Source organism: Clytia hemisphaerica, unplaced genomic scaffold, assembly GCF_902728285.1.
Source record: "Clytia hemisphaerica strain Z4C2 unplaced genomic scaffold, Clytia hemisphaerica genome assembly, whole genome shotgun sequence".
In the NCBI taxonomy this organism is placed as follows: domain Eukaryota; kingdom Metazoa; phylum Cnidaria; class Hydrozoa; order Leptothecata; family Clytiidae; genus Clytia; species Clytia hemisphaerica.
The window spans coordinates 229,001-252,422 of NW_027103741.1; the positions used below are offsets into that span (position 1 = coordinate 229,001).

Below are 23,422 nucleotides of genomic sequence, written 5' to 3' on the forward strand. Positions count from 1 at the left end.
AAATTATTAAAACTAAAAGATTTATTACCCAAATCTCTTTACCAAAAAATTGAAGCCAGAATAAAAGAGAATAGAAAAGAATAGAATCTTCAGCTATTTCCAGAAAACTTTTGAAATTGAAATACCATGGGTATTTTACCTATTGCAAGACCATATCTCCTGGCAAACAGATTCCATGGTCGACGAATAGTTAACAAGAAAAGAGAACTCTTCTCGGGGTCACCGCCGACTTCGTCGTCGTCGTCCCGGATTCATTTATTGACGTCCCTTTTAGGCCACCACCATAGATTTATCTCGATTTTTTTTGGCCTTAAAACGAATCCGAATTATTTAAAAACGAATCTTTGATCAATTAGTTTACCAAGTTACTTAGTAATTTTTTGAGAGTTTGAGAATTCTTTATGAACTTTTGCCTTCGGAATGGTCAGGGACTGGTAACGAAAATGCAAGGAAAATTCGAGTAGGAGAGCTTTTTTATGAAAAATGTAAGATACCCTTGTATTGAAGTGATAAAGTAATGTCAATATAGTTAAGCTAATCGAATGCTATAACAGTTTGCATTTCACCGCAGAGGCCCAGGGAAACGTTTCTCGAATATGGCACGAAGTTTTTGGGGATTAGATTTGTTTGTTTCAGAGATAATAGCGTGCGCCAAGAACAAACATTTCTTGTAAATTCATTACCAGTCCCCTAAAAAGCAAACCGCGCAGCTAAGTGTTGATAGGTGTTACAGGGTTTTCTGATTTAATCCAGTTAAATTTTAAACCGGGTAAGCCGGTCATTTTTTTAATTCTTGATTTTAGTATAGATAAAATTGTAATCACTGTCAGCTATATTTGGCATCAGAAAATTCATCATCAAATTCGAATTGAAATTGAAATCCAGACTTTCAAAGATATGGCCAATAATTACGCAAGAGGTAATATTTCCTAATGTTTTTGGACCTACCTTAAGAAGAGGTCCTATACATTAACCTATGCCCGTCCGTTCATCCGTTCGTCCGTCCGACCGTCTGTTATTAGGTTTTCTGGGGATTGGCTCATTCAATTTTTTTGAATGAGCCAAAAAACTGAAAAACTGAATCTTTATCCCAAAGAATCCTTATTTATAAGCTTAGATCAATGTTCCTAACCAAATAACTCAAGTTTTAGATAATAAATAGTCTCTTCCTTCCAACCTCCTCCCTTAATTCCACCCAATGGGCACGGGGGACAATCAATGATGAAAACACACCCCCTTCTCACAGACCCACTGGGAAACCCTTCCCACTGAAAAAATTGGCCAAAATAACATCCCCTGTGGAAAATTATCCTCCAATTTTTGTCCCCATTGAAGATAATCAAATAAACTTATCCTCACTGCAAAACAATTTAAATATTTTTGTTATCCCCATTGAATCTTCTGACTTGAAAACAAAAGAGTTGACATCCGGCCAGCCATAAAAAATATAGGTATATATCCCCACTGAGTTTTAGTCCGTTATTTTTATCCCCACTGGCTGAAAAAATCCTACCGGGTCTGTGTGAAGGGGAATAACTTTAATAAACTGTCACTTTTTATGCTCTGAATGACTGTAGAAAAATACAGGACTGGTTCTGTTTTTTAAGGATTTTAGAATAAGAATTTGATCTCCTGCTTTTTTTCTCGTTCATTTGTTCAGGAGCTCCTGCCAATGTTCAAGAAGAGGAACATCAACAGCCTTTGGCAGCAGGTATTTTATATTGATTATAAATAAACTCTTTATTCCATGAATAAAATTTTGACCCCTTAACTCGCATCAGTATTCTAGGATATTCGAATTGCTCAAAAACAGTTTTATTAATGTAGATGCTTAACTTTTATCACGCATAAGACAATCCTACCGGGTCTGTGTGAAGGGGTTGTGAACGAACGAAGGATTTAAATAAATCGTCACTGTTTTTATATTCTGAATGATTGTTTTAACGGTCACGCTTACGTAGATATCAATTATATATTGGTTAGATGCATAACCAGGTAGGTCCATAAAAGTATCGCTTATTAATATTTTTCGACATTGACTGTTTTGACTATGAAGAGACAAGACATACGCGAGAAAGTTATATTCTTATTAGTCAGCCACAAAAGGATTTTATCCACTCTTCAAAATGGCCGCTAATTAACTGTCCATATTGTTCTCTTGATTTGATAAAGAAAGCAGCAGGAGAAATTTTTCCCTTTAAATGGAGCTGTTCGCCTTTTTAAATTGCCTATCTGCAAATAATTTTAACAAATATCATGTTTCTTAGACTTGGACAGAGCCAATGACGAATATTGGATGAATTTGTGGTCGAACAATAATAGTGAGATTTTTCAATAATATTCTTCACAGTGTTGTTCATTTTTTCTAATTCTTGAACAATTCCATTCGTAATGATAAATCCTTTCTTAGTACAAACTAAACCTTGAAATCTATTACTATTTTTGTAGATCCATCAAACAAACTTTTATATATTTTAAATGTGTGGCCAAATTGAAGCTTGAGAAAAGTTTTTTTCAATTTCAGATTGCTATTGGAAACATTCAGATTTCTCCAATTTTCTATACATAGAAAAATACAAGACTGGTTCTGATTTTTAAGGATTTTAGAATAAGAATTTGATCTCCTGCTTTTTTTCTCGTTCATTTGTTCAGGAGCTCCTGCCAATGTTCAAGAAGAGGAACATCAACAGCCTTTGGCAGCAGGTATTTTATATTGATTATAAATAAACTCTTTATTCCATGAATAAAATTTTGACCCCTTAACTCGCATCAGTATTCTAGGATATTCGAATTGCTCAAAAACAGTTTTATTAATGTAAATGCTTAAGTTTTATCACGCATAAGACAATCCTACCGGGTCTGTGTGAAGGGGTTGTGAACGAACGAAGGATTTAAATAAATCGTCACTGTTTTTATATTCTGAATGATTGTTTTAACGGTCACGCTCACGTATATATCAATTATATATTGGTTAGATGCATAACCAGGTAGGTCCATAAAAGTATCGCTTATTAATATTTTTTCGACATTGACTGTTTTGACTATGAAGAGACAAGACATACACGAGAAAGTTATATTCTTATTAGTCAGCCACAAAAGGATTTTATCCGCTCTTCAAAATGTCCATTTTTAGGCAATCTTATTTTTCTCTGGATTTGATTAAGAAAGCAGCAGGAGAAACTTTTCCCTTTAAATGGAGCTGTTCGCCTTTTTAAATTGCCTATCTGCAAATAATTTTAACAAATATTATGTTTCTTAGACTTGGACAGAGCTAATGACGAATATTGGATGAATTTGTGGTCGAACAATAATAGTGAGATTTTTCAATAATATTCTTCACAGTGTTGTTCATTTTTTCTAATTCTTGAATAATTCCATTCGTAATGATAAATCCTTTCTTAGTACAAACTAAACCTTGAAATCTAATACTATTTTTGTAGGTCCATCAAACAAACTTTTATATATTTTAAATGTGTGGCCAAATTGAAGCTTGAGAAAAGTTTTTTTTCAATTTCAGATTGCTATTGGAAACATTCAAATTTCTCCAATTTTCTATACATAGAAAAATACAGGACTGGTCCTGTTTTTTTAAGGATTTTAGAATAAGAATTTGATCTCCTGCTTTTTTTCTCGTTCATTTGTTCAGGAGCTCCTGCCAATGTTCAAGAAGAGGAACATCAGCAGCCTTTGGCAGCAGGTATTTTATATTGATTATAAATAAACTCTTTATGCCATGAATAAAATTTTGACCCCTTAACTCGCATCAGTATTCTAGGATATTCGAATTGCTCAAAAACAGTTTTATTAATGTAGATGCTTAACTTTTATCACGCATAAGACAATCCTACCGGGTCTGTGTGAAGGGGTTGTGAACGAACGATGGATTTAAATAAATCGTCACTGTTTTTATATTCTGAATGATTGTTTTAACGGTCACGCTCACGCATATATCAATTATATATTGGTTAGATGCATAACCAGGTAGGTCCATAAAAGTATCGCTTATTAATATTTTTTCGACATTGACTGTTTTGACTATGAAGAGACAAGACATACGCGAGAAAGTTATATTCTTATTAGTCAGCCACAAAAGGATTTTATCCACTCTTCAAAATGGCCGCTAACTAAATATCCATTTTAGAGAATTTTATTTTTCTCTTGATTTGATAAAGAAAGCAGCAAGAGAAACTTTTCCCTTTAAATGGAGCTGTCCGCCTTTTTAAATTGCCTATCTGCAAATAATTTTAACTAATATCATGTTTCTTAGACTTGGACAGAGCTAATGACGAATATTGGATGAATTTGTGGTCGAACAATAATAGTGAGATTTTTCAATAATATTCTTCACAGTGTTGTTCATTTTTTCTAATTCTTGAATATTTCCATTCGTAATGATAAATCCTTTCTTTCTTTCTGTATTTATTTATTTATTTATTAATTAAAGGATTGAGGTTCAAGGCACGCCGTTGGATCTAAGAACCTGTCTTTTTACAATCGCTTGTTGTTACAATTTTCTTTATGTAAAGTCTTGTTCTGGGGCCTCCCCTGACTTTAAATTGAATGTTTTTGTCTTTCATTTGAGCATTGAGCTCATGTGCTCTCTTGCACAATTCTTTGATTGCCAATCGTTCAATAATTGTGAGGTCTTCTGTTGCTCGATAGGATGAAGGAGGGCCTTTGTATGTCGTGATTGCTCTCAAGACTTTGTTCTTGTCTTCTTCATTTTCGAATACTACCTTGATTGGTCGATACCTCCCTTCCTCCTCTCTCTCTTCCGTGAATACTCCAATCCTCTGTGTGTTTATGATTTTCATGTTCTTGATACCCAGTTGTAATCCAAGGATTCCGTACTTGATAAATTTCCCGTCGTAGATTTTCGTTGTATTCTCGGAATCCTCCTGATGTTCTTTGATTCCATGGAAAATAAGGTTACATGCTGTGGATCGTTGTTTGCCGACTGTTTCACATCGACTTATTTTCTCCACCTTATTTGATTTTTGATTCATCTGTTTGGATACAGCTTCAGCATAACTAGCCTGGAAATCCAAGCTCATAATTTTAGAAAAAACAAAAAATACCTCACCTCACAAAGTTCTAAAATTATAGAGCTTGGTGCAGGTCTGACACAGAATGTTATAAACAGTCTGTGTGTGAACCCTTGTTGACAGAGTTTCTGAACTTTGGAAACCCAGGCAAACACACATAATCAACATACCATAAAACTCCTCCACGATCTATAAAGACTTTCAAAGCTACTAAAAACCAAATAAAAACATCAGCCACATGTATTTAGACTTCCAGCCAACAGCCATTTTGTTTTGAAATGAATCTATGTTTTCATTTTCATTAAAGTCTATTCACAATAAGTGTGCACTCTTTTTTCATTTACCTATAACTTTTGAAGGAATTCTTCAATCTTTATAAATTTGGTATCATTGGAAAGATATTAGTGAGTGGAACAATTTGAAATAAAAAAATCTTTAAAAAAATTCTAAAAATGAAGATGAAAAAGAAGAAGAAAAAAATGAAGATCTTGTAGAAAAGTGCTATAACTTTCATTTTCACTGGAGAGATTCTTTGATCTTAGGAGATCATCACTGTGAAGAAATTTCATTAAAATGTTTATTCAATATAAAGTTATGATACAAAGTTAATAAGTGATGGACCCCAAAAAACAGCAAAAAACTGCAGAAAACAGCGTTTTTAGACGTCAATCAGCTTATAACTTTGTTTGATATCTTTTGACTGAATAAATATTTTTGAGAATTTTTTTCACAGTGATGACGTTCGATGATTAAAGATTCACTTCAGTGAAAATGATAGTTATAGCACTTTTCTACAAGATCTTCATTTTTTTCTTCTTCATTTTTATAATCTTCTTAAAGTTTTTTTTATTTCAAATTGTTCCACTCACTAATATCTTTCCAATGATACCAAATTTATAAAGATTGAAGAATTTCTTCAAAAGTTATAGGTAAAAGAAAAAAGAGTGCACACTTATCGTGAATAGACTTTAGTTTTCCTTTTTTCTGCAGAGTCAGCTTTTTCCATAAATTATGCGCGCGCATCGAAATAATCAAAATGCGCGCGAAAAAATAGCCAGTACCTTCCCACAAACCAAATTTTTTCTTTGTTTTATGGTCAGTTACACTTTGAAGCGTTTGTCGAAAGTTATCGCACTGTGGTGGAGGGTGACGTCGATTCCGTGTGGAGTGCATAAAGGCGGGAAAAACACGGAACTCGAAAGCAAACACTGGAATGGACGACCGAATAGAATTTCTTGGTGGAGAGGTTGCGCGTCGATGTCAAATCTAGTCTTAATTTTAGAGTTCCGTGCATAAAATCAAAACAAAAGAATCCTCGGGATCGGGGTAAAGTTTTGGTGAGCTAAAAATGCTTCTTTTTCAAAATGAGAATATTTTGATACACCGCTTTATAACGAAAGAACTACCGGGTGCATCAAAAAAAAGTATACATGTTTGTCGAGATATTATGAGCTTCAGGATTTAAATTTTTTGTTTATTATTTTTATATTGTATAGAGGATGCTCTAACTTGAATTTTGAGGTATCATACATTAAATTTGAAAAAGTAGTTCAATAGTTATTTCCAAAAAACTGACTTTTTTTCCATGTCGAAATTTCAAAAAATCATTAAAATAGCAATCACGCTATAAATAAGACAAAATGACAAAAACACAATTTCATTGTTTTTTTTATTCCTTTTTCTCTTATCTTATATTTTGCCAACAGTTTGTCCATCTTATTTGCACGTCATGAACATTTCCAACACCAGCAAACTCAATGCAGACCCAAGTTCTTTGAGCAACTAGTCGAGGAATGGTGATCTATTTTTTTCAAAGATTTTCTCACATAGCACACACATAACATCAAAACTTCTCTTGGAGATTTCCAAAAAAATCTTTCAGCCTTTCCAAAAATATTATCCCACGTGGGAATAGCTTGTTTTACCTAGGCTGCCTGCATCCCCTCTGATTACTTTTGATATAGGGGATGCGAATCGGACTCGGATATCACTTCCGAGAAGTTTGCAGAACACCCATGTATTTTACAGAATATTGACGAGTGTCTAAAAATGCGTCTGGAAGAGCTTACCCGAACTTTCCCAAATCAAGACAAACAAAATGGCGGCTCAGAATGGAGGGAAACCTGACCTGGCTGTCAAAATCTGCAGTGTTTGCCCTTCGAAGTTAGTTGCTGGCCATGATTTCAACACCATTTCTATATAAACTTTAGCAACATCAAATTGCTGGGAGATTTTTTTTCAATTGAAGTAAACGAGGAACAGTTAAAATAACAGATGCCAGGTATGCAGGAACTGCAAAAACAAATTAAAAACAACAGTAAGTAATGGAGTGGATTACATTTTGTAGACAATGTCAAATGTCTCCTTCTGTCATTCGTAATTTTTGTTATGCGCCTTTATGTCACTAATCACTTAATCAGGCATGCTTAGAGTTTTATAACATAGCCTTGAAAGTGAACGGAGCGAGCTTGACTTCAGTCAATCAATTATATATCATTGCTCACTAAAGGTTCAAATCTCAGGTAGTGCAAGGGAATTGGTTAACTCTTTGCTTTGGTTCAACTTAGAGATGAAAAAATTAGCCTTTATTTTCACTCCAGAGAAAATTAATCTAGATTTATATTGATGTGACGAAAAGACTCAAAAACATTATAAAAATTAGCCTGGATATCCAAGCTCAAAATTTAAGAAAAAACAAAATTTACCTCAACATACAAAGTTCTTAAATTATAGAGCTTGGTCTCCCTAGAGAATGAAAGTGAAAACCCATGTTTCCTAGCCAACCCAGGGCAGCAAAACAGAAATTAATAAAAAGCAGTCTTACAAGATCTAAAACTATTAAAACATCCAAAGATTACACCAAAGTCCATAAAAAAGTTTGCATGCATTATCATGACCAACCATGTTTTCTTGGAAAATGAACTTGCCTCTGTTTTCTTCTTTTTCATGTTTTCGTGTAACAGAAAGCCCTATCTTCACTAGCAGCTGGAGGACTATCCTATTTTTGCTTTAGAATTGCTCAACACCGTGTAGATTGGCCCTTACGGTTTTAGCGAAGTGAGCGCAAGTAAGCGGACTGCATTCTCATATGAGAATGCAAATCGCTCTAGGGAGACCAGGCTGTAAATCAGAACATAAAATATCTAAAACTAGACTGTGAAATAATTTACAGCCTGGATATCCAGGCTATATAAAAATGAGATTGAACCTGGGAGTGTCAATATATAAGAGATTTGACTTTGACCGTATTGACATTTAGCTAGGCAATGCTAGTTAAGAGCAACCTAGAGGCTACTCTAAGGCAATCGTTGATTTATTTTTTATCTAGAAGTTTTCATGTATGTTTTGGCAAAAAGGCAGGAAAAAATTTAAAATTGAAAAACAGAAAAAAAAAATATGGTAAAATATTCAAACCTTAATGGACAAATTATTAATAGCTGGAGGGTATATAATACTCAACTTTTTACATTTCAGGTAAAGAAATTGAAGGAGGCACCTGATCTTCTAGCCAAAGTACGTAAAGGGTGCGTTGAAAATCCAGCAACATCCTCTGAGCCATCATCAAATTATACTCATCACCAAATAGTCCCCATTCATCAGTTCCCAACCTCAACCTACAACGACTTTTCACCCAAACATTCCACCAGCTGATGATAACGCGTCACATAGCTATATCTATTTATCTTGGCCAAGTGGTAACAGATGGAAAGAGGTAGATATAACTTATATACAAATAACCGATGCAGATTAAAACATAAGTTTTCTCCTTCAGATTGGAAAATTTTCTGAATGGCCTAATTTTATATCGACAAAAAGACAATCTTGATTACTTTTCATTTTTACTTTAGCTAAATCCAGTCCTGCAAAATGTTTCTACAAAGCTTTTGAGAGGGACATACACTGATTTAGCCAAGGCGGTATGGACAACTCCTGTATTGAAGGAGGCAATCATCCCACTAGTTCTAAAAGATGTTAACAAGGAATGTGTATCGATTTGTAGCGAAAAGGTAAGCAGAACCTTTTTCTTGTCATAGTTCGTACCCCTTTTCTTTTTTTCTTTCTTGTGAAGATTACGTGCAATATTTTCTGAAGGATTGAAATCTTTTACTTTAAGGTCTGGATTAATGGTGAGAAAAAAGCTCGTCGAAGTGTGTTGAAAAAGACAACCAAAGAAGACCTTCTCCAATTTTCAATTGAAGATGTAGTTAACGAGTTAAAGGAGAGATGCCCAATGCTAACGTCCATTTTATTGACAGCTTCAACTACAAAGAGGGGTACCATCAATGATACCATGAAACCCAGTGTGATAAATACTCTGTGCATGTCTGCAGCCGTGCTTCTGAAAAATCGATCCCCGAAAATGACAGCTCTACAGCTGTACATTTCTTTAATGTTGAATCACTCATCTTACTCGGTAATCATTTATTCATACCACAATAACTCATGATACATAAACTCTATGTATATCCAAAATCAATTTTGATTTATCACAATATGACATTTGAATTTGCTAAAGTTGATTTTTTTCTGTTGATCTATAAACAATGAAATATGTTTCAAATATCTTTATTTATAGTCTTCGATGATTCGTATGAAAACCTTGCGTATTTGTGTCACTCCCCAGTTTTTAAACCGAAAATGGATGAACTTGGAAAGGATCATGACAAACCACTCAAACGATTAAAGAAGAAGAGAGAAGAACTTTTGGAACAAGAACATGAAGTGATTGCTATTCCACTTTTAGAAGGTTACAAGCAGCCAGAAGCAGATCGTAACACAAATCATCAGGATTCCCTACACTTGGCTGAAAAATTCAGGAGTAGGCTTCAAGCACCGGATTTGAGTACTGATTCGATCTCTTTAGGTAAAATATGAATAAATTTTTTTCTGATTTCAAAAGATTGAAGGAAATGATTTTAATTCGAATCCTTACAAAAGTATTATCAGTCTTGAAAATGTTGAGCATATCACCTCAAAGTAAGATTGATCTAAAATTTAAAATCCCCCTATTTTTATTTGACCCCCCTATAAACTGAAACCCCACCCCCTAGAAATCCCCTTCAAAAACTTTTCATCCCCTATTAAAAATGGGGGTTCACATTATGTCTATTTATGACTATATATTATTTATACTCTTTATTGCTATTTGTTTACTTATGTGCAAAGGTTTTTTATCATGGTAGGACATTTATATCATAGCCTGCTGCGATAATAATATTGATAAGTCACTTAGTCATAAGTGACAAGCATAATGGATGAAAACCCTTACAGATTTACGAATGAATGATGCCTTCTTAAATTAGCAAATGTTTTTATTATTTTCAGATATTCAATATACAAATGGTTCACTAAAAGACAAAGAAAACACAATAGTAGAAGGTATTTACAACTTAAAAGTTAATCAAGTTAATCAGGTGCATTTTAATGAGTCCTTCCTTCTTTCTTGTTGAATGTTTCAATGTCTGAGTCAAAGTCAAGCTGTTTAATCTTTTATAACCTGCATAACTTTTCCCGTAGATACAACCAAGAATCCAGATAAAGAGGACATTACTGTCAATAGAGAGAACAGTTCTAACAAAGGAAAAGGTAGGTTTTTTGCAATCTTTGATTCTATGTTTAATTTTGTAGAGCACTTACTTCAGGCTGGGCTTAAAAAATTGTTAGTTTGCCGTCACCGACCCTAGATTTTTGAGGTGGGTCGGTCGGAATTTTTTATATTTTGCCGATTTATGAATTTTTGTCTATGAAAGGGTTAACAGTGTGTTTACATTTAGGTAATTTTGAATAAAAACAGAAGTGCTAGCAGGGAATTTACGATTCTATAATGCTTGAGACAAACAAGATACCAGTTTGATTTTTTATTATTTGAAGTTTTTAAAGGAAAAAAATTAAATCTTCTTTGAAATACATTTATTTACTAGATGTTGACTTTTCAACAGTCTCCACTTCGACGCCACACTGCTCAAAATTACGTGATCGTAATCCAGAACTTGGTAGCAAAAGCAATTGTAAGTAAAATCACTTGCTTATTTCTTATTTACTGTACAAAAAATAAAACTTGTCATATTTTTGGAGAAACTATTTAGTAAAACATAAGTCAGTGTCATTCTTCTTTTTTGATGGTCTTGATTCATTATTGAAAACTATTGAAATATATTTTTTTAGTTCACAATTACAAGTCTGTAATAGACAACGTCGATACGCATGTCAAAGTAAGTGAGATGAACGAAGACAACCAAAATATCGATTTACACCACACAGCAAAAATGGTTGTTGTTAATCGTGTTTGTGGTGACCACTTGTCTGACGAGAAGCCCTTCATACCCCTTAGTGACCTTACTCATGGTGAGCTTGTTTGCTCTGGGGTCGATCACATGAAGCAGCGACTCAATTACATGACACTTGTTGGGAGGATAATCACATCCAACTTAGACTGTCTTGAAGATTTTTCAAGTGAAGTCATCAAACACATTCCCCATGACTACAGCAAGGAGATGTCTCAAAAGTCTGAAAATGTAATAATTTTTGTGCCTTGCTTTTCGTTGGCTATGTTGATTTGAAATGATGTGTTAAATATTATAATCTTAGTCACTTGAAAAAGACAACACGTCAAATATATGCTACCTACTTTTTAATTTTCCCTTTTGATGTGGTAGTTTTGGAAGTATTTACCTAAGTTGAAATTCTTTTCTTTGTAGTGCTTTTTAGGAATGATATACGAGAACGAAAATACAACTGAAGGAATGATAAAAGTCCTCAAAGATCTTCAACAAAACCAGCCAGCCTATGGTGAAGGAGCTGATAAAATATGCTACAATCATGCTGTTGCAGGTGACCAGTTGACCATTGAAAGAGCACTAAATGCCGCTTTCCTGTGTGCCAATGGTTTTGAACCTGAGGAAAGGTTTGAAGGCCTACATTACGAAGTAGCTGATTTTCATGCTGACATTAAAATAATGCAGGTTCGTTTGTCTCAATATAAATTGTTTTCAGTTATAAGCTTTTTGACAAAGAATGTAATTAACTTTGTTTTTTGATTTATTTCATAAACTAAAACATGTTCATACCCTATAATTCTGACAACTTAGACATCTTGGTCTTTAAAGAAACTTTGTTTGTCCTTACTCGTTTGAACCAAAACCCACACACCCCTAAAAAAAATTCACACAAATATTTACAAAAACATTTTTTACCGAGAAAAAAAAAAAAATCGAAAATGTCAAACTTCCAGTAAGATAATTTTTTTATTTCTTATATATTTTTTTTGTTACTTTTAGTATATTTGGGATCATTTTTTCAAAGTATCCTCTCAGGACAAGTGCACCCTTGGAGCTGATAAGTTCTCATCAATAGAAGGAATCTATGTTCCGAGGTGAAGAAACGTGTCTCTGCAACAAAGCAATTTATGCTCATTGAACTTAGATCACGTATTATCGCTGCAGCAATGGAGAAGCTTGGTCTAAGTAGTATGGATGAAACGAAAGATCTTAATGAACACAAATCCAATAAAGATTCTAAAAAGAAGTAATTTTATGTGTTTTTTTTTTACTTCTTACTTGATTATGCTTTTTTTTATAAGCATACAGTAAAATCATCCGGATAATTATGCAAAATTTCGTTTCATGCTTTATTGCATGCTTAGCAGAGTAAAGTCGAAAGGTTCGTTAATCTTGGTACAAAAAAATATTTATTTTTGAGTTTTTAGTATTTTTGAGTGTACACTTTTAATTTTTAGAAGAGGAAAATAGTTTAATACATTATTTCTTCAAATTTTCAGGTTCCTTGAAACTCTTTGTGGAGAAATCGTTGACAAGTTTGTATTGGTTTCCTCAACTGCTGAGCAACATCTGACCAATTTGCAAATGGCTTCGAAAGTAGTTGATGGTAAATTTGAATGCAGAGCTGAGGGCTGCCAAAAATGTTTCCAGAAGGACGGAAAAGCTAAGGAGAACCATGAAGTAAAAGAACATGGATTAAAACCACTGGTAAGTTATTCATTATTATTATTATTATTATTGTTATTGTTATTATTCCTATTTTGAATACTAAATAAAAGTTCACAAGGAAAAAATAGTTTCAGGAGAAAAAAAAAGTTCATAGTGTACATGAATTAATCTAAGGTAATTTATTTACAGGAGGACGAAGATGGGAAGCTCAACTACCAAACCAGTCTGTTGGAAATTCTACTTTTGTGGCACAATTTCAATGACTCGGTTAGTGAAGGTGATGGAGAGAGAACAGTTCGTTGTTGGAAATTCCTCTTTCCTTATTTTTTACAAGACGGACCTGGCAGCCGTAAATATGCCTTAGAAACGTTTTATCTATTGCTTCAAATCAATTCACTTCTCCCACAACGCATCGCACACGAAATGATTTGGAATAGAACAGCTAAAAACAAAACTGGAAAAGGTATATATTGATTTCCTTGCTCAAAATTGCTTTCTTCTCATAATCTAAGATAGCCATCTATAGTCTAACCTAAAGAGTCTTATTGGTTTCAAACATTAATCTTCATCAGTTTAATAAAAGGGGTACCCTCTAGTTTGACCCAGTTATTTTTGGGTCTGGTGGTGATAGAATTGGTACAATTTCAGTACATGATGGGTATATTGTGATTTGATAAAATAGCTTTTTTAATTGCCCTTCCAAAATTGACCACATGTTAGATGATTTAGGTCAATCTTCTTATTGTTAACGGATACTAAAAATCTGAGCCTTAGCCAAAGTTTTTTGGTTTTTTAAAGAAAAAATGTGTGAAAGGATATTTTAAACACACAAAGATAAGTGAAGAGTGAATGATATTTTGTTCATCGAACAATATTCTATTTAATTTTAGGTGGAAATATCCCACTTGATTTGGAGATGGAGCATTGCATCCGAATCATCAAAAACATTAAGCGTAGATTGGGTCCAAATGCCCTCAACAGACACATTATGGATCGATATTGCAAAGCCCTGAACGTCAACAAGCAATTATGTACCAACTTTGACCAAATGACAGGAATCATCAGACGTTCAGGCAAGCATACCAAAAAAAGTGACGAAAATGACTTGGAGAAACTTGTTGGCGAGTTACTGTCAGAAAAGGTGTTTCGTTCGGAAGCTGGTAGAAACTACAACCACTTCAATATGACAAAAAGTTTACTAACAAACTTGAACTTTCATGACATTTTTGACTATATTTCAATACATATTAAAAAGATGGAAACTTGTAAAACCGTTCGCTAAATTTTTGTATCATTTTAAAACATAGACCTACAGTCTGTATCTCAAGCTTGCAAAAATGTATGGTCAAACAACTTTGCGACGTAATTTTTAAGGAAAATATTTAACTCCAATTTTAGATTTTTCTATCTTACTTGCAAATTTCTCAGACAGATAACAATGTACATCCATGTTGATGTCAAGTGTTATTAGAATTTAAAAAGGAAACGTTGTTTTACTACATTAATTTTTTTTTAAGATCTATTCATTTAAGAAAAGCACATTTTTTATTTTTTTTCAAAGTTGTGAACATTTTTTATTTTCTATATTTATATTTTTAACAAACTAACATTTTTTTTAAAAGTTTAGATTTTTTATCTATATTGTTATACAAACAAACAAATTTATGAAATTAAAAAGACAAGTTTGAACCATTGCATACATTACATACAAACTAAGACTTGATTTTTGTGCATAGTTCTGCATAAGACCTTTCTTAAATAAACCTCGTTTCTCAAGGTTCTCCTCCCTCAAATTAATAATTTTGTAAGGAAATTTGATATATGAAAAGCATTCAATTCAAAATCGACAGAAGAACTGACTACAAACTAAAAACAAAGACTGAAAATTTTAAAAGGATTCTACTATGGAACGCGGAACCTTTCTGTACCCTTCTGTGCAATTTTTGGAACAGTGTCTCATATAAATGAAATATTAGGTTTTTTAATTTATACCAATTCTATTTTTTTTCAGAGGCACACTTTAACAACTAAAACTAAAAGTTCATTTTGAAAGCACAGTTTCGTGAAAAATGTAGAACCTCTACTAATTTTTGACATTTTGTCTTTCGGCTGAACCTCCCAAAGGAAGGCTGGCATGCTCAGCCAAACAGGATTCGATCCGTAACATGCAGAGATTGGTGGAGGTTATCACCACTCTCTGACCCGCGTCTCTGCCTTTAAAAAAATGTTTCAACATTTAAATTTCAATATCAAACTACTAAAAATATATGATTATACTTTATCAGAAAGATCTAATGTCTTAGCTATGATAATTACCCCAAAATCTTTATAGAAAAATCTACCTAGAATAATTGTAGCTTAAAAAACAGCATGTAATAACCAAATATAACAATGACCCTAGTCAGGATTTTAAAACTTTTGATTATTTCCAGTGAAATACCTTGAGGGAACAAATTTTGGCCTATTAGACAAATTTTGCTATATTATTCTCGCCAAATTAAAAAAAAAATCACTGTCATTGCTAAGACGCCAAAATGTTTAAGTTCTTGCCAAATCAAAAATATTTCAATGTTTTGGCTGCTCGCCAAAATTAGTTCCCTTAAAGTAGATTGACTAGAAGACATTTCAAAAACAACAAAGCTTAATATAAATCTCTTTAAAAAACAAAAAAACTAGGCTGGAATTAATAGTTTGCTGTCACCTGCACGGCCAAACTCGAAACCTGTCGACCCTAGTCAGTAGTCACAACCCAAAAAATGTTATTGCAATCTCAAAGAAGAAATTTATTTTCATTCAAAAAGTTATAATAAACTTCAAAAAAAAAAACTAGTTGTAAATTTTTTTTCAACCTTAAAAGACAAAGTTCAAAATCAAAGATTGACCCTTTGCCTCCGGGCCATTTTATTGTGTCCGCCCAGTCCATCAATAACCTAAAGTGGTCTCCAGGCTAGGTTTTTCCCAACTGCTGGGGTCCCTATTATTTATCATTTATTCATGCAAAAAATTAAACAAAACATTTACATGGTATCATCACAGTCAATATCATCCAATGATCTCTTTGATTGAGAAGATTCAAAGGCATTTTCTGACAGTTGACAAATTCGTGAAAAATCTGAGTCATTAAGACTATGTTGTTGACTAGTATTATTCAAAATAGATAACCAATGAGGATCAATATTAGGTGACTCCTCAACCTTTTCCATGTCCATTCCATCAAAGCAAACATCGTCAAAAACTTTTGAAAAGCATTGAATAATTTGTCTAGCATGCACTGGCCTCCATATTTCAACCCTGTCCATGACATCAGAGATTGAAAAAATCTTGCTGACATTACACATCACTTGGTTCACATGATATTCATTGAACTCAAAAAACATGTTTGGTAAGGAGACTTGTTTCACTAGCCTTGTTTGTTGGAAATAGGAAATGCGATAGTTTTCTAGGAAACCTTTCAGAGTTGTTCTTTGTTCTTGATTTACTGATCTGCTCCTTTCTTTTTCAGTAGATGGCTTATTCGTTAAACTTCTGTACATTGGACTGCAATCTCCACATGAGCACTTCTTGTAGCAAACATCACAACACTCACAATCACGTATAGGTTTAGTATAGTCTCCTGGAAACAATGACATACACTTTGCCCTTCTACATTCCAAAGTGGTAAGAAATTCTCTCATCGACTGATCACACTTGCCTTTTGAAATAGTATACAAAGGAAATATATTTAACTACCTTAAGGGAAGAAATTTTCGCCAAACACGAATATTCTCACAATTAAAAAAAAATCACCACTAAAATTGGTCTTTTTAGGGCAAAATAAGGCTTCCCGTAGACAAATAATTCCCACAACTGCAAAATTAAATTCTGCGAAACTTGCAAATTTTGAGCCTTGAACCACAAAATTAAATTCTGCAAAAATTTCTTCCCGCAAAAATTTCTTCCCTTAAGGTACATTCGAGATATCCGGAGGACTTTAAAAAATATTTTTATACTTTTCAGAAAGTTCTCACAGTTGAAAAGAAATTGAATGGAAAAACCTCAAATCAAATCATATTGACAGGCTTACCTTGTAAAATACTGTTACTCAGAATTATGCTGGTACTTTTTTCACCATTTCGACCAATTCTACCACTTTCTTGCACAAAACTTTCAAGTGTTTGAGGAGGTGCAAAATGAATAGACTTTGTTACACCTTGTACATCAATACCCATCCCAAAGGCTGATGTACATATAAGACACCTTAGGTGGCTTTCAGATTTTGCCATTTCATTCACAACATGTTTTTTTACACTTGAAGGACTATCAGCAGTAAAAACTTCAACAATGCGGTTCTGAGGTTTTTTTTCCATATAGTAAAGGTGATCTCCAAGCTCATAACAAATGTTATTGAACAAAATTTGGGCTGGTACTTTTGCTTGATAATAAATCAGAACACGTTCTGCAGTATGCTTTTTCTTTTTTAATGTGTCAATGACTTCTTTGAAATGTTCAATGATCTCACCTCTACATATTTGTTTCACACAATATCTAATATTATTTTTGTTTGGGTGCTTATTTAAAATGTAAAAGTTACTCTCCTCCAATCCTAGCATTAAAAAGATCTTTGATCTTGTTAAATGCGTTGCTGTAGCAGTGAACAGAGAATATTTAATTTCATTGCCCAATAACGACTGCAACTCATGCAAAGCAGCATACCATTTGCGAAAGGGCTTTCTTGAGTCTGTTGAAAGGCCCCTGTAAAAATAAATTGTTTTTGTTAAACTTTCCGTGAAAAAGATAATTTTGGTGTGCTTGAAACATGATTTTTTATTCATCGGGAGTGAAGATAGTTTAGTTATTCCTCAAGTTATCCTTGTTAGTTTGGTTTAAAGCATCCTGAATGATAGTCAACCTTTTTTATTTAGGGATTTTGGACATTTGCACAATTCGTTATATATACTTTTTAAATCAGAAATAATAGTTTGTGCTAGAAGATCATTTTTGGTAAAATTTAGGCATAATGATACAAAAAAGCAGAACAAAATTGAGAAAAATTCTCACAGAGGTCATGCTACAAAGGTGATACTAACCACTGGACTAATACATGTGCTTCTTCTATTACAACTCCAATACAATGTTTCCTAAATTCTTGACTTGATATCACTTTTCGCCAGCGGCTACTCTGTAGTAAACCCTCTGGGCAAGCATAGATCAAAGAATACCATCCCTCTTGAATATCTAATAATATAAATCGAATTCAAATTATACTATATACTGGCCATTTATAGTTCAGTCGACATCTTGAAATATATGCAAAATTGTGAGATATAAATTTCTGGTCACCTGTGGTGAATTTTATTAATCTATTCAAAAAATGTGCCTGTTTATGAAATGGAAATTTTAATTATATACATAACTAAGAAGATAAACATCACTTTTTTCTATAAAAATACATTTGTTATATACCTTGATAAGCTTTGTCGATGTCACCACTTTCATTTAACTTTTCTTCACTTAAATATATTGCAGGAATGCCTAGTTTTTTTGCCTTTAAAAGTTGATCTTCAATCAATGACACAAGGGGTGAGACTATAATTATGCTTGATGTGCATATTTCATTATCATGGTAGGTGTCATATGCCCATGGTAAACACTGAAATGTTAAGGACTTTCCATAACCTGAAAGTTGGAAAAAATGGGCTTAAAAATAATGTAAGCTCTAGCTATATCTGCCCAAGTATGATGACAACAGTTCAGTCAATTGTTTCAACTTTATTTGGTGTTTGGAATCTCCCCCTCTAAAAGACTCAAAACCACACACATTATTATCCTATACATACACACTTTGAAGAAACTGGGAAAAAAGCATTGACAGTATGACAGTAGTATATACCTGTTGGTGCACTAAAAAATGTATGTTTCGAACCAGTCAGGAACTCATTCAGTATAGCTTTCTGACAATCATAAAGCTGGACATCAAAGTACATTTCCATATGCTCAAACACTTCATCCATCTTTCCAAAGCAATTTCTTCCCTTGCGCTCGCTCTCTTGTTTTGATTCAAATTTAGCATGCGTCAGCCTGCGTCAGCATTATATAACTCGCCAATTCACTTAGCAAAAAATTTGCGAAGTCGGAACTAGTTTGAGAGTCTGATTCGCATCCCCTATATCAAAAACTATTTTAGGGGATGCGTGCAGCCTAGTTTTACCATATTCTTAAATTCCGCAACGAGTTTTGATGACACAATTGCATTTTTTGGTATTTTAATGTGTAAAGAAGGGAAGTGCCAAGAGAAAAGTTTGCTCGCTGTTTTTAATGATTTTTTGAAATTTCGACATGGATAAAAAGTCAGTTTTTTGGAAATAACTTAGGAACTACTTTTTCAAATTTAATGTATGATAGCTCAAAATTCAAGTTAAAGTATCCTCTATACAATAAAAAATAAATGAACAGAAAATTTAAATTCTGAAGCTCACAATATCTTGACAAAGTTGTATACTTTTTTTTGGTGCACCCGGTATAGAAGCAAAAAAGTCTCCAAGCAGCTCCAATTAATGGTATTGTCAACAGGCTCTTAATTTAATAAAAAAGGAAACCCCCCTTCTTCAAAAGGTTTTCTTCCTTGCAGAGAAACAACCAAAAATCAAAAAACCCCCAGCACTAGCCATAGCCAGTCTTTGAAACAGGGATGTAAAATAATGAGGATTCCAAGACTAGTATTTGATGGAACAAGTCGATCTCGTACAATTCCAAGATACAGAGGTACAAAATGAAAATAAATATTTATTACATCATTATTTACTTGAAAAATTATCAAAGTTTTTATAAAAGTTGTAATAAAATTATCACCATGACTGTAAAATCTTAAAAGGAAAGTCACATAAAGATAACAAAATTTAGGTAGATTCCTCCCACAGTTCGAAGCAAAACCTCCAAATTTTACTGGCTATCTAGTTTCCAAAGTTCAGGAATTTGAAAGTTTTTAATCTTCACTCAAAATTAATTGGTAGTAAACCTTTAAACTCTAATTATACAGAACAAAACTTTTCACATAAAAATATAAAAAATCTGTCATTGTATCAACTTCAGCGCATAAGTGTTAAATCAAAATCAAAAAAATAGTGTCAAGTTTTGATATGTCAAGATTTGCCAATGACAATGGTCACTGGTGCTGAGAGCTGAAGAAAATCATTTCCACACCCAGCACCATTCATTATAAATTCTTTCGAATCGAATACAATCAAATTTCAGTTTACTTTCAATCGTATGTCAATTTACATTCTACAATTCAATTTATGTCACATTTTCAAACAAGCGATCACAAACCACGTCGAACCGCCAATAAAAACAATAACAAACAAACGGTTCTTCTTTCCACTGGAATAAGCGAGGGATAAATTCTTCTAGGTTTCAAGTCATATCCAAAAAATATTCGTTGCCATCCCAAAACATACAAAAAGTCCATACCAAGTTCGTATATCATCAGCACTATTATGGCTAGGATCCAAACCAAAGCAAAGAAATGATTTGATAATTTTCATTCACCATAACAGGATTGTAGAAGCCGAGAGATTAAACTTTTATGGGAATAACCCAACGACTCTGCTGCTGTTGATGCAATGATAAAATTTCCATCTTCTTTCTCATCCTTCGCAGATTTTTGTTTCTTTTCAAGAAAGAGCCAGTTCACTTTTCAAAACAAAAAAAAATGGCATACCGGATAAGTGGGATGGGGGAACCTGGGAACCTAAAGTGGGAACCTAAATGAACACCTGAAATGTGGGATGGGGGAACCTAAGTGGGAACCTAAATGAACACCGGAAAAGTGGGATGGGGGAACCTAAGTGGGAACCTAAATGAACACCGGAAAAGTGGGATGGGGGAACCTAAGTGGGAACCTAAATGAACACCGGAAAAGTGGGATGGGGGAACCTAAGTGGGAACCTAAGTTGTTTAATTATTAATAGAATTGAAATATTTTTCTTTAAAAACAAATACATAAGCGAAAAATAAGACTTGCTCGATAGCAAGTCTTATCGTAGTTTAAGAAGAATTCCTTTATGTTTAAATAAATAGGTCTATTGAAAATGGCGATTTGTGTTTACTTTTCAAATTTTGCACATATTTTTTACCTGAAAAGTGGGATGGGGGAACCCGGGAACCTAAAGTGGGAACCTAATTTGTTATTATTATTTTTTTTTTTTAAAACAAATACATAAAGATAAGAAAGATATTATATGCAAGGAAAGCAAAACCTTTTATCATAATAAGAACATTACGTTCAGTGGCGGCCTGGCAGGGGGTGCAGAGTGTGCAGTGCACCACCCAGAAAGACCTGAGAGGGGCGCCAAAAAAGCTTTTCAAGGGGGCGCCAAAAATTTTTTTGATGTTTGGTTGGGCGATTTTGCGCCCTTTGACACGTTTTTAGCGCCTTCTATAAGTACCATGTAATTTTTTTTTCGCCTGCTGCGCTTCGTTTTATTTTACGAATTTTTTCAAAACTACTATCAACATTGAATTGCGAAAAGTCAAAGCAAAAGAAGTGTTGTGTATCCACCAGGGGTTAAAGAGGATGCTCACCCCCAAAATGAGAGATTGATCGAAACTGCACGCTGTGGTATTTGTGGTCTTATGCGGACTAACTTTCTCCATTTTAGAATATCTTATAAGCTGTTTGACCTTTCTTACACCAAATTTTTTTCCCTGCGGCGCCAGAATTACAAAGAACCCTTATTCTTACCAACTTTCGAATTTTTGGGGCCTCTTTCAACCATTGATCTTTAATGGAGAGTACAGTAAGACCAGGAAATAACAACGAAATATATATCAAATTATCATTACCATCACCTTCGTTTAAATATAAATTTTTTAACTCAGAGATTCCGGGCGTTACTTTCAACCAGTCACTGCTCTTACCAGTTTAATAGTTTCACTTAACGGTATAGGGCGCAAATAAGGACAAAAATACCATGGGCGCCAATTTCATAGTTTGCACCACCAAGAAAATTAAGCCAGGCCGCTACTGATTACGTTACGTTATTACATTACGGTTCGCAAACAATAATGTTGAAAATAAAACAAAGGGAATTTATTTATTCAATTAGCTCAAAAAAGCATGTTTATTTATCAGCAGTTTTATAGTGCATCTTTTTGAAAGGTTCTTTTTAGTAAATTGACTTAATTGACTTTAAACTTTAAACTTTAAACCGTCATATCTTCAAATCTAGAAGGAATTAGAAGTTCGTTCATAGCTCGATGGATAACTTAGAGCCTCTTCTTTCTTTTGCACGGATCTGATTTGCTTGAATACAGAATCTAGTAAAACATTATTTACGATCTAGTTTTTGTTCACTCTTGATGCAATACACATTGTTTTTTATTAGCAGCTCCAATTTTCGGGTCAGGGCTGGGGTCGCTTCGCATTTAACGGATTCTAGCTCGTTTTTCTTTCTGTACCAACCAAACAGTACAGCGTGTGAATACACTTCATTAATTAAAAATGTTTGATAGTAAAATAGAACATATTGCACGGCTTGCCACGTTTCAATACACATAAGCATAGATCCACGGGGGGAGGGGCACTCAAGGTAAACGACCTACCGTACATGCGGCCCTTTTTTCCAAGCTTCCCAAAGTACACTGTAAGGGTGGAAATTAGCAAAAATTAGAATAAGTGCACTCTAAGGGTTTAAAATTTGGTCAAAGCCAGTCCGGCTTTTAGAATTTCATCTGAACAAGTGTCATGTTTTAACACTGGGTAAATTTTGGAACCAATGTCCATCCCTATCAGGATCTGTTCTAGAACATGTTGACCAAGAAAAAGATCTAGGAGTGATAATCGATAGTGACCTGACCTTTGAAGCCCATATATTCAGTAAAATCAAGAGAGCTAACTCTATCGTTGGCTTGATTAGAAGGAGCTTCGAATTTCTCTCACCAGATATGTTTCGAACGTTTTTCATTGCATTTGTCAGACCCCATTTGGAATATGCACATGTAGTATGGTCTCCAAGGCTAATCAAACATATCAATGCAATCGAGGGCGTCCAACGAAGAGCTACAAGGCTAGTTAGTTGCTATAGAAACTACTCATACGAAGATCGGCTACGACTCATCAATCTACCTAGCCTAAAGACCAGGCGGCAAGTTGGTGATATGGTGGAAGTTTTCAAGAACCTCCACATTTATGACGAGTCTATAAGATCAGAGAAATTTACTCCTTGAACACGACCACGACGTCAGCATGATTACGAGCTTCAAAGGAACTTTGCTAATGACGGTATGAGAGGCTACCAAAGCAAATCTCTTTTTTACAGAAGTGTGAAACCTTGGAATGATCTAGAAGAAGATATTGTTGAAGCACTATCCTTACAAGTCTTCAAAGAGCGTTTGATAAAAGAAAGGGAGAAAAAACTTTATAAAATGTAAAATCAAAAGTTCTCTTTCATAGGA

At 33.8% G+C, this 23,422-nt stretch overlaps 3 protein-coding genes across 17 annotated transcripts in view; 2 read left to right on the top strand and 1 right to left on the bottom strand.

The window, feature by feature from the left end:
* Positions 1–803: 803 nt before the first annotated feature.
* The window catches only part of LOC136805213 (uncharacterized), a 58,076-nt gene continuing 35,457 nt past the window's right edge, over positions 804–23,422 (top strand). For all 15 annotated transcript variants that reach the window (XM_067061783.1, XM_067061776.1, XM_067061777.1 and 12 more), the window contains exons 1-7: positions 804–919; positions 1,661–1,711; positions 2,268–2,321; positions 2,653–2,703; positions 3,260–3,313; positions 3,647–3,697; positions 4,268–4,321. In XM_067061783.1, the coding sequence (XP_066917884.1) occupies positions 898–919; positions 1,661–1,711; positions 2,268–2,321; positions 2,653–2,703; positions 3,260–3,313; positions 3,647–3,697; positions 4,268–4,321 (337 nt within the window). In that variant the 5' untranslated portion in view covers positions 804–897. The remainder of the gene's footprint in view (positions 920–1,660; positions 1,712–2,267; positions 2,322–2,652; positions 2,704–3,259; positions 3,314–3,646; positions 3,698–4,267; positions 4,322–23,422) is intronic.
* LOC136805253 (uncharacterized) lies at positions 9,015–14,273 on the top strand. Its single transcript, XM_067061832.1, has 12 exons — positions 9,015–9,052; positions 9,377–9,459; positions 9,622–9,909; positions 10,371–10,424; positions 10,563–10,631; positions 10,967–11,053; positions 11,211–11,560; positions 11,744–12,007; positions 12,323–12,417; positions 12,823–13,030; positions 13,181–13,454; positions 13,882–14,273. Exons 1-12 carry the CDS (start codon positions 9,015–9,017, stop codon positions 14,271–14,273), a joined length of 2,202 nt encoding a protein of 733 aa, XP_066917933.1.
* Positions 15,887–19,017, bottom strand: LOC136805263 (probable ATP-dependent DNA helicase RecS). Its single transcript, XM_067061841.1, has 5 exons — positions 18,861–19,017; positions 18,434–18,646; positions 18,058–18,205; positions 17,055–17,722; positions 15,887–16,682 (listed from the first exon to the last, which is right to left on the bottom strand). Exons 1-5 carry the CDS (start codon positions 18,979–18,981, stop codon positions 16,009–16,011), a joined length of 1,824 nt encoding a protein of 607 aa, XP_066917942.1. The 5' UTR covers positions 18,982–19,017; the 3' UTR covers positions 15,887–16,008.

What these genes read in the sequence shown, in the direction of transcription:
- LOC136805253 (XM_067061832.1), top strand. Translation starts at nt 9,015, where the DNA reads ATGTTAACAAGGAATGTGTATCGATTTGTAGCGAAAAG. An exon ending in ACTTGGTAGCAAAAGCAATT is followed by an intron (nt 11,054 to 11,210) that starts GTAAGTAAAATC and finishes ATATTTTTTTAG; the next exon opens with TTCACAATTACAAGTCTGTA. An exon ending in TGTCTCAAAAGTCTGAAAAT is followed by an intron (nt 11,561 to 11,743) that starts GTAATAATTTTT and finishes TTTTCTTTGTAG; the next exon opens with TGCTTTTTAGGAATGATATA.
- LOC136805263 (XM_067061841.1), bottom strand. Translation starts at nt 18,981, where the DNA reads ATGGATGAAGTGTTTGAGCATATGGAAATGTACTTTGATGTCCAGCTT. An exon ending in CATCGACAAAGCTTATCAAG is followed by an intron (nt 18,206 to 18,433) that starts GTATATAACAAA and finishes TTATATTATTAG; the next exon opens with ATATTCAAGAGGGATGGTAT. An exon ending in GAGTAACAGTATTTTACAAG is followed by an intron (nt 16,683 to 17,054) that starts GTAAGCCTGTCA and finishes CTATTTCAAAAG; the next exon opens with GCAAGTGTGATCAGTCGATG.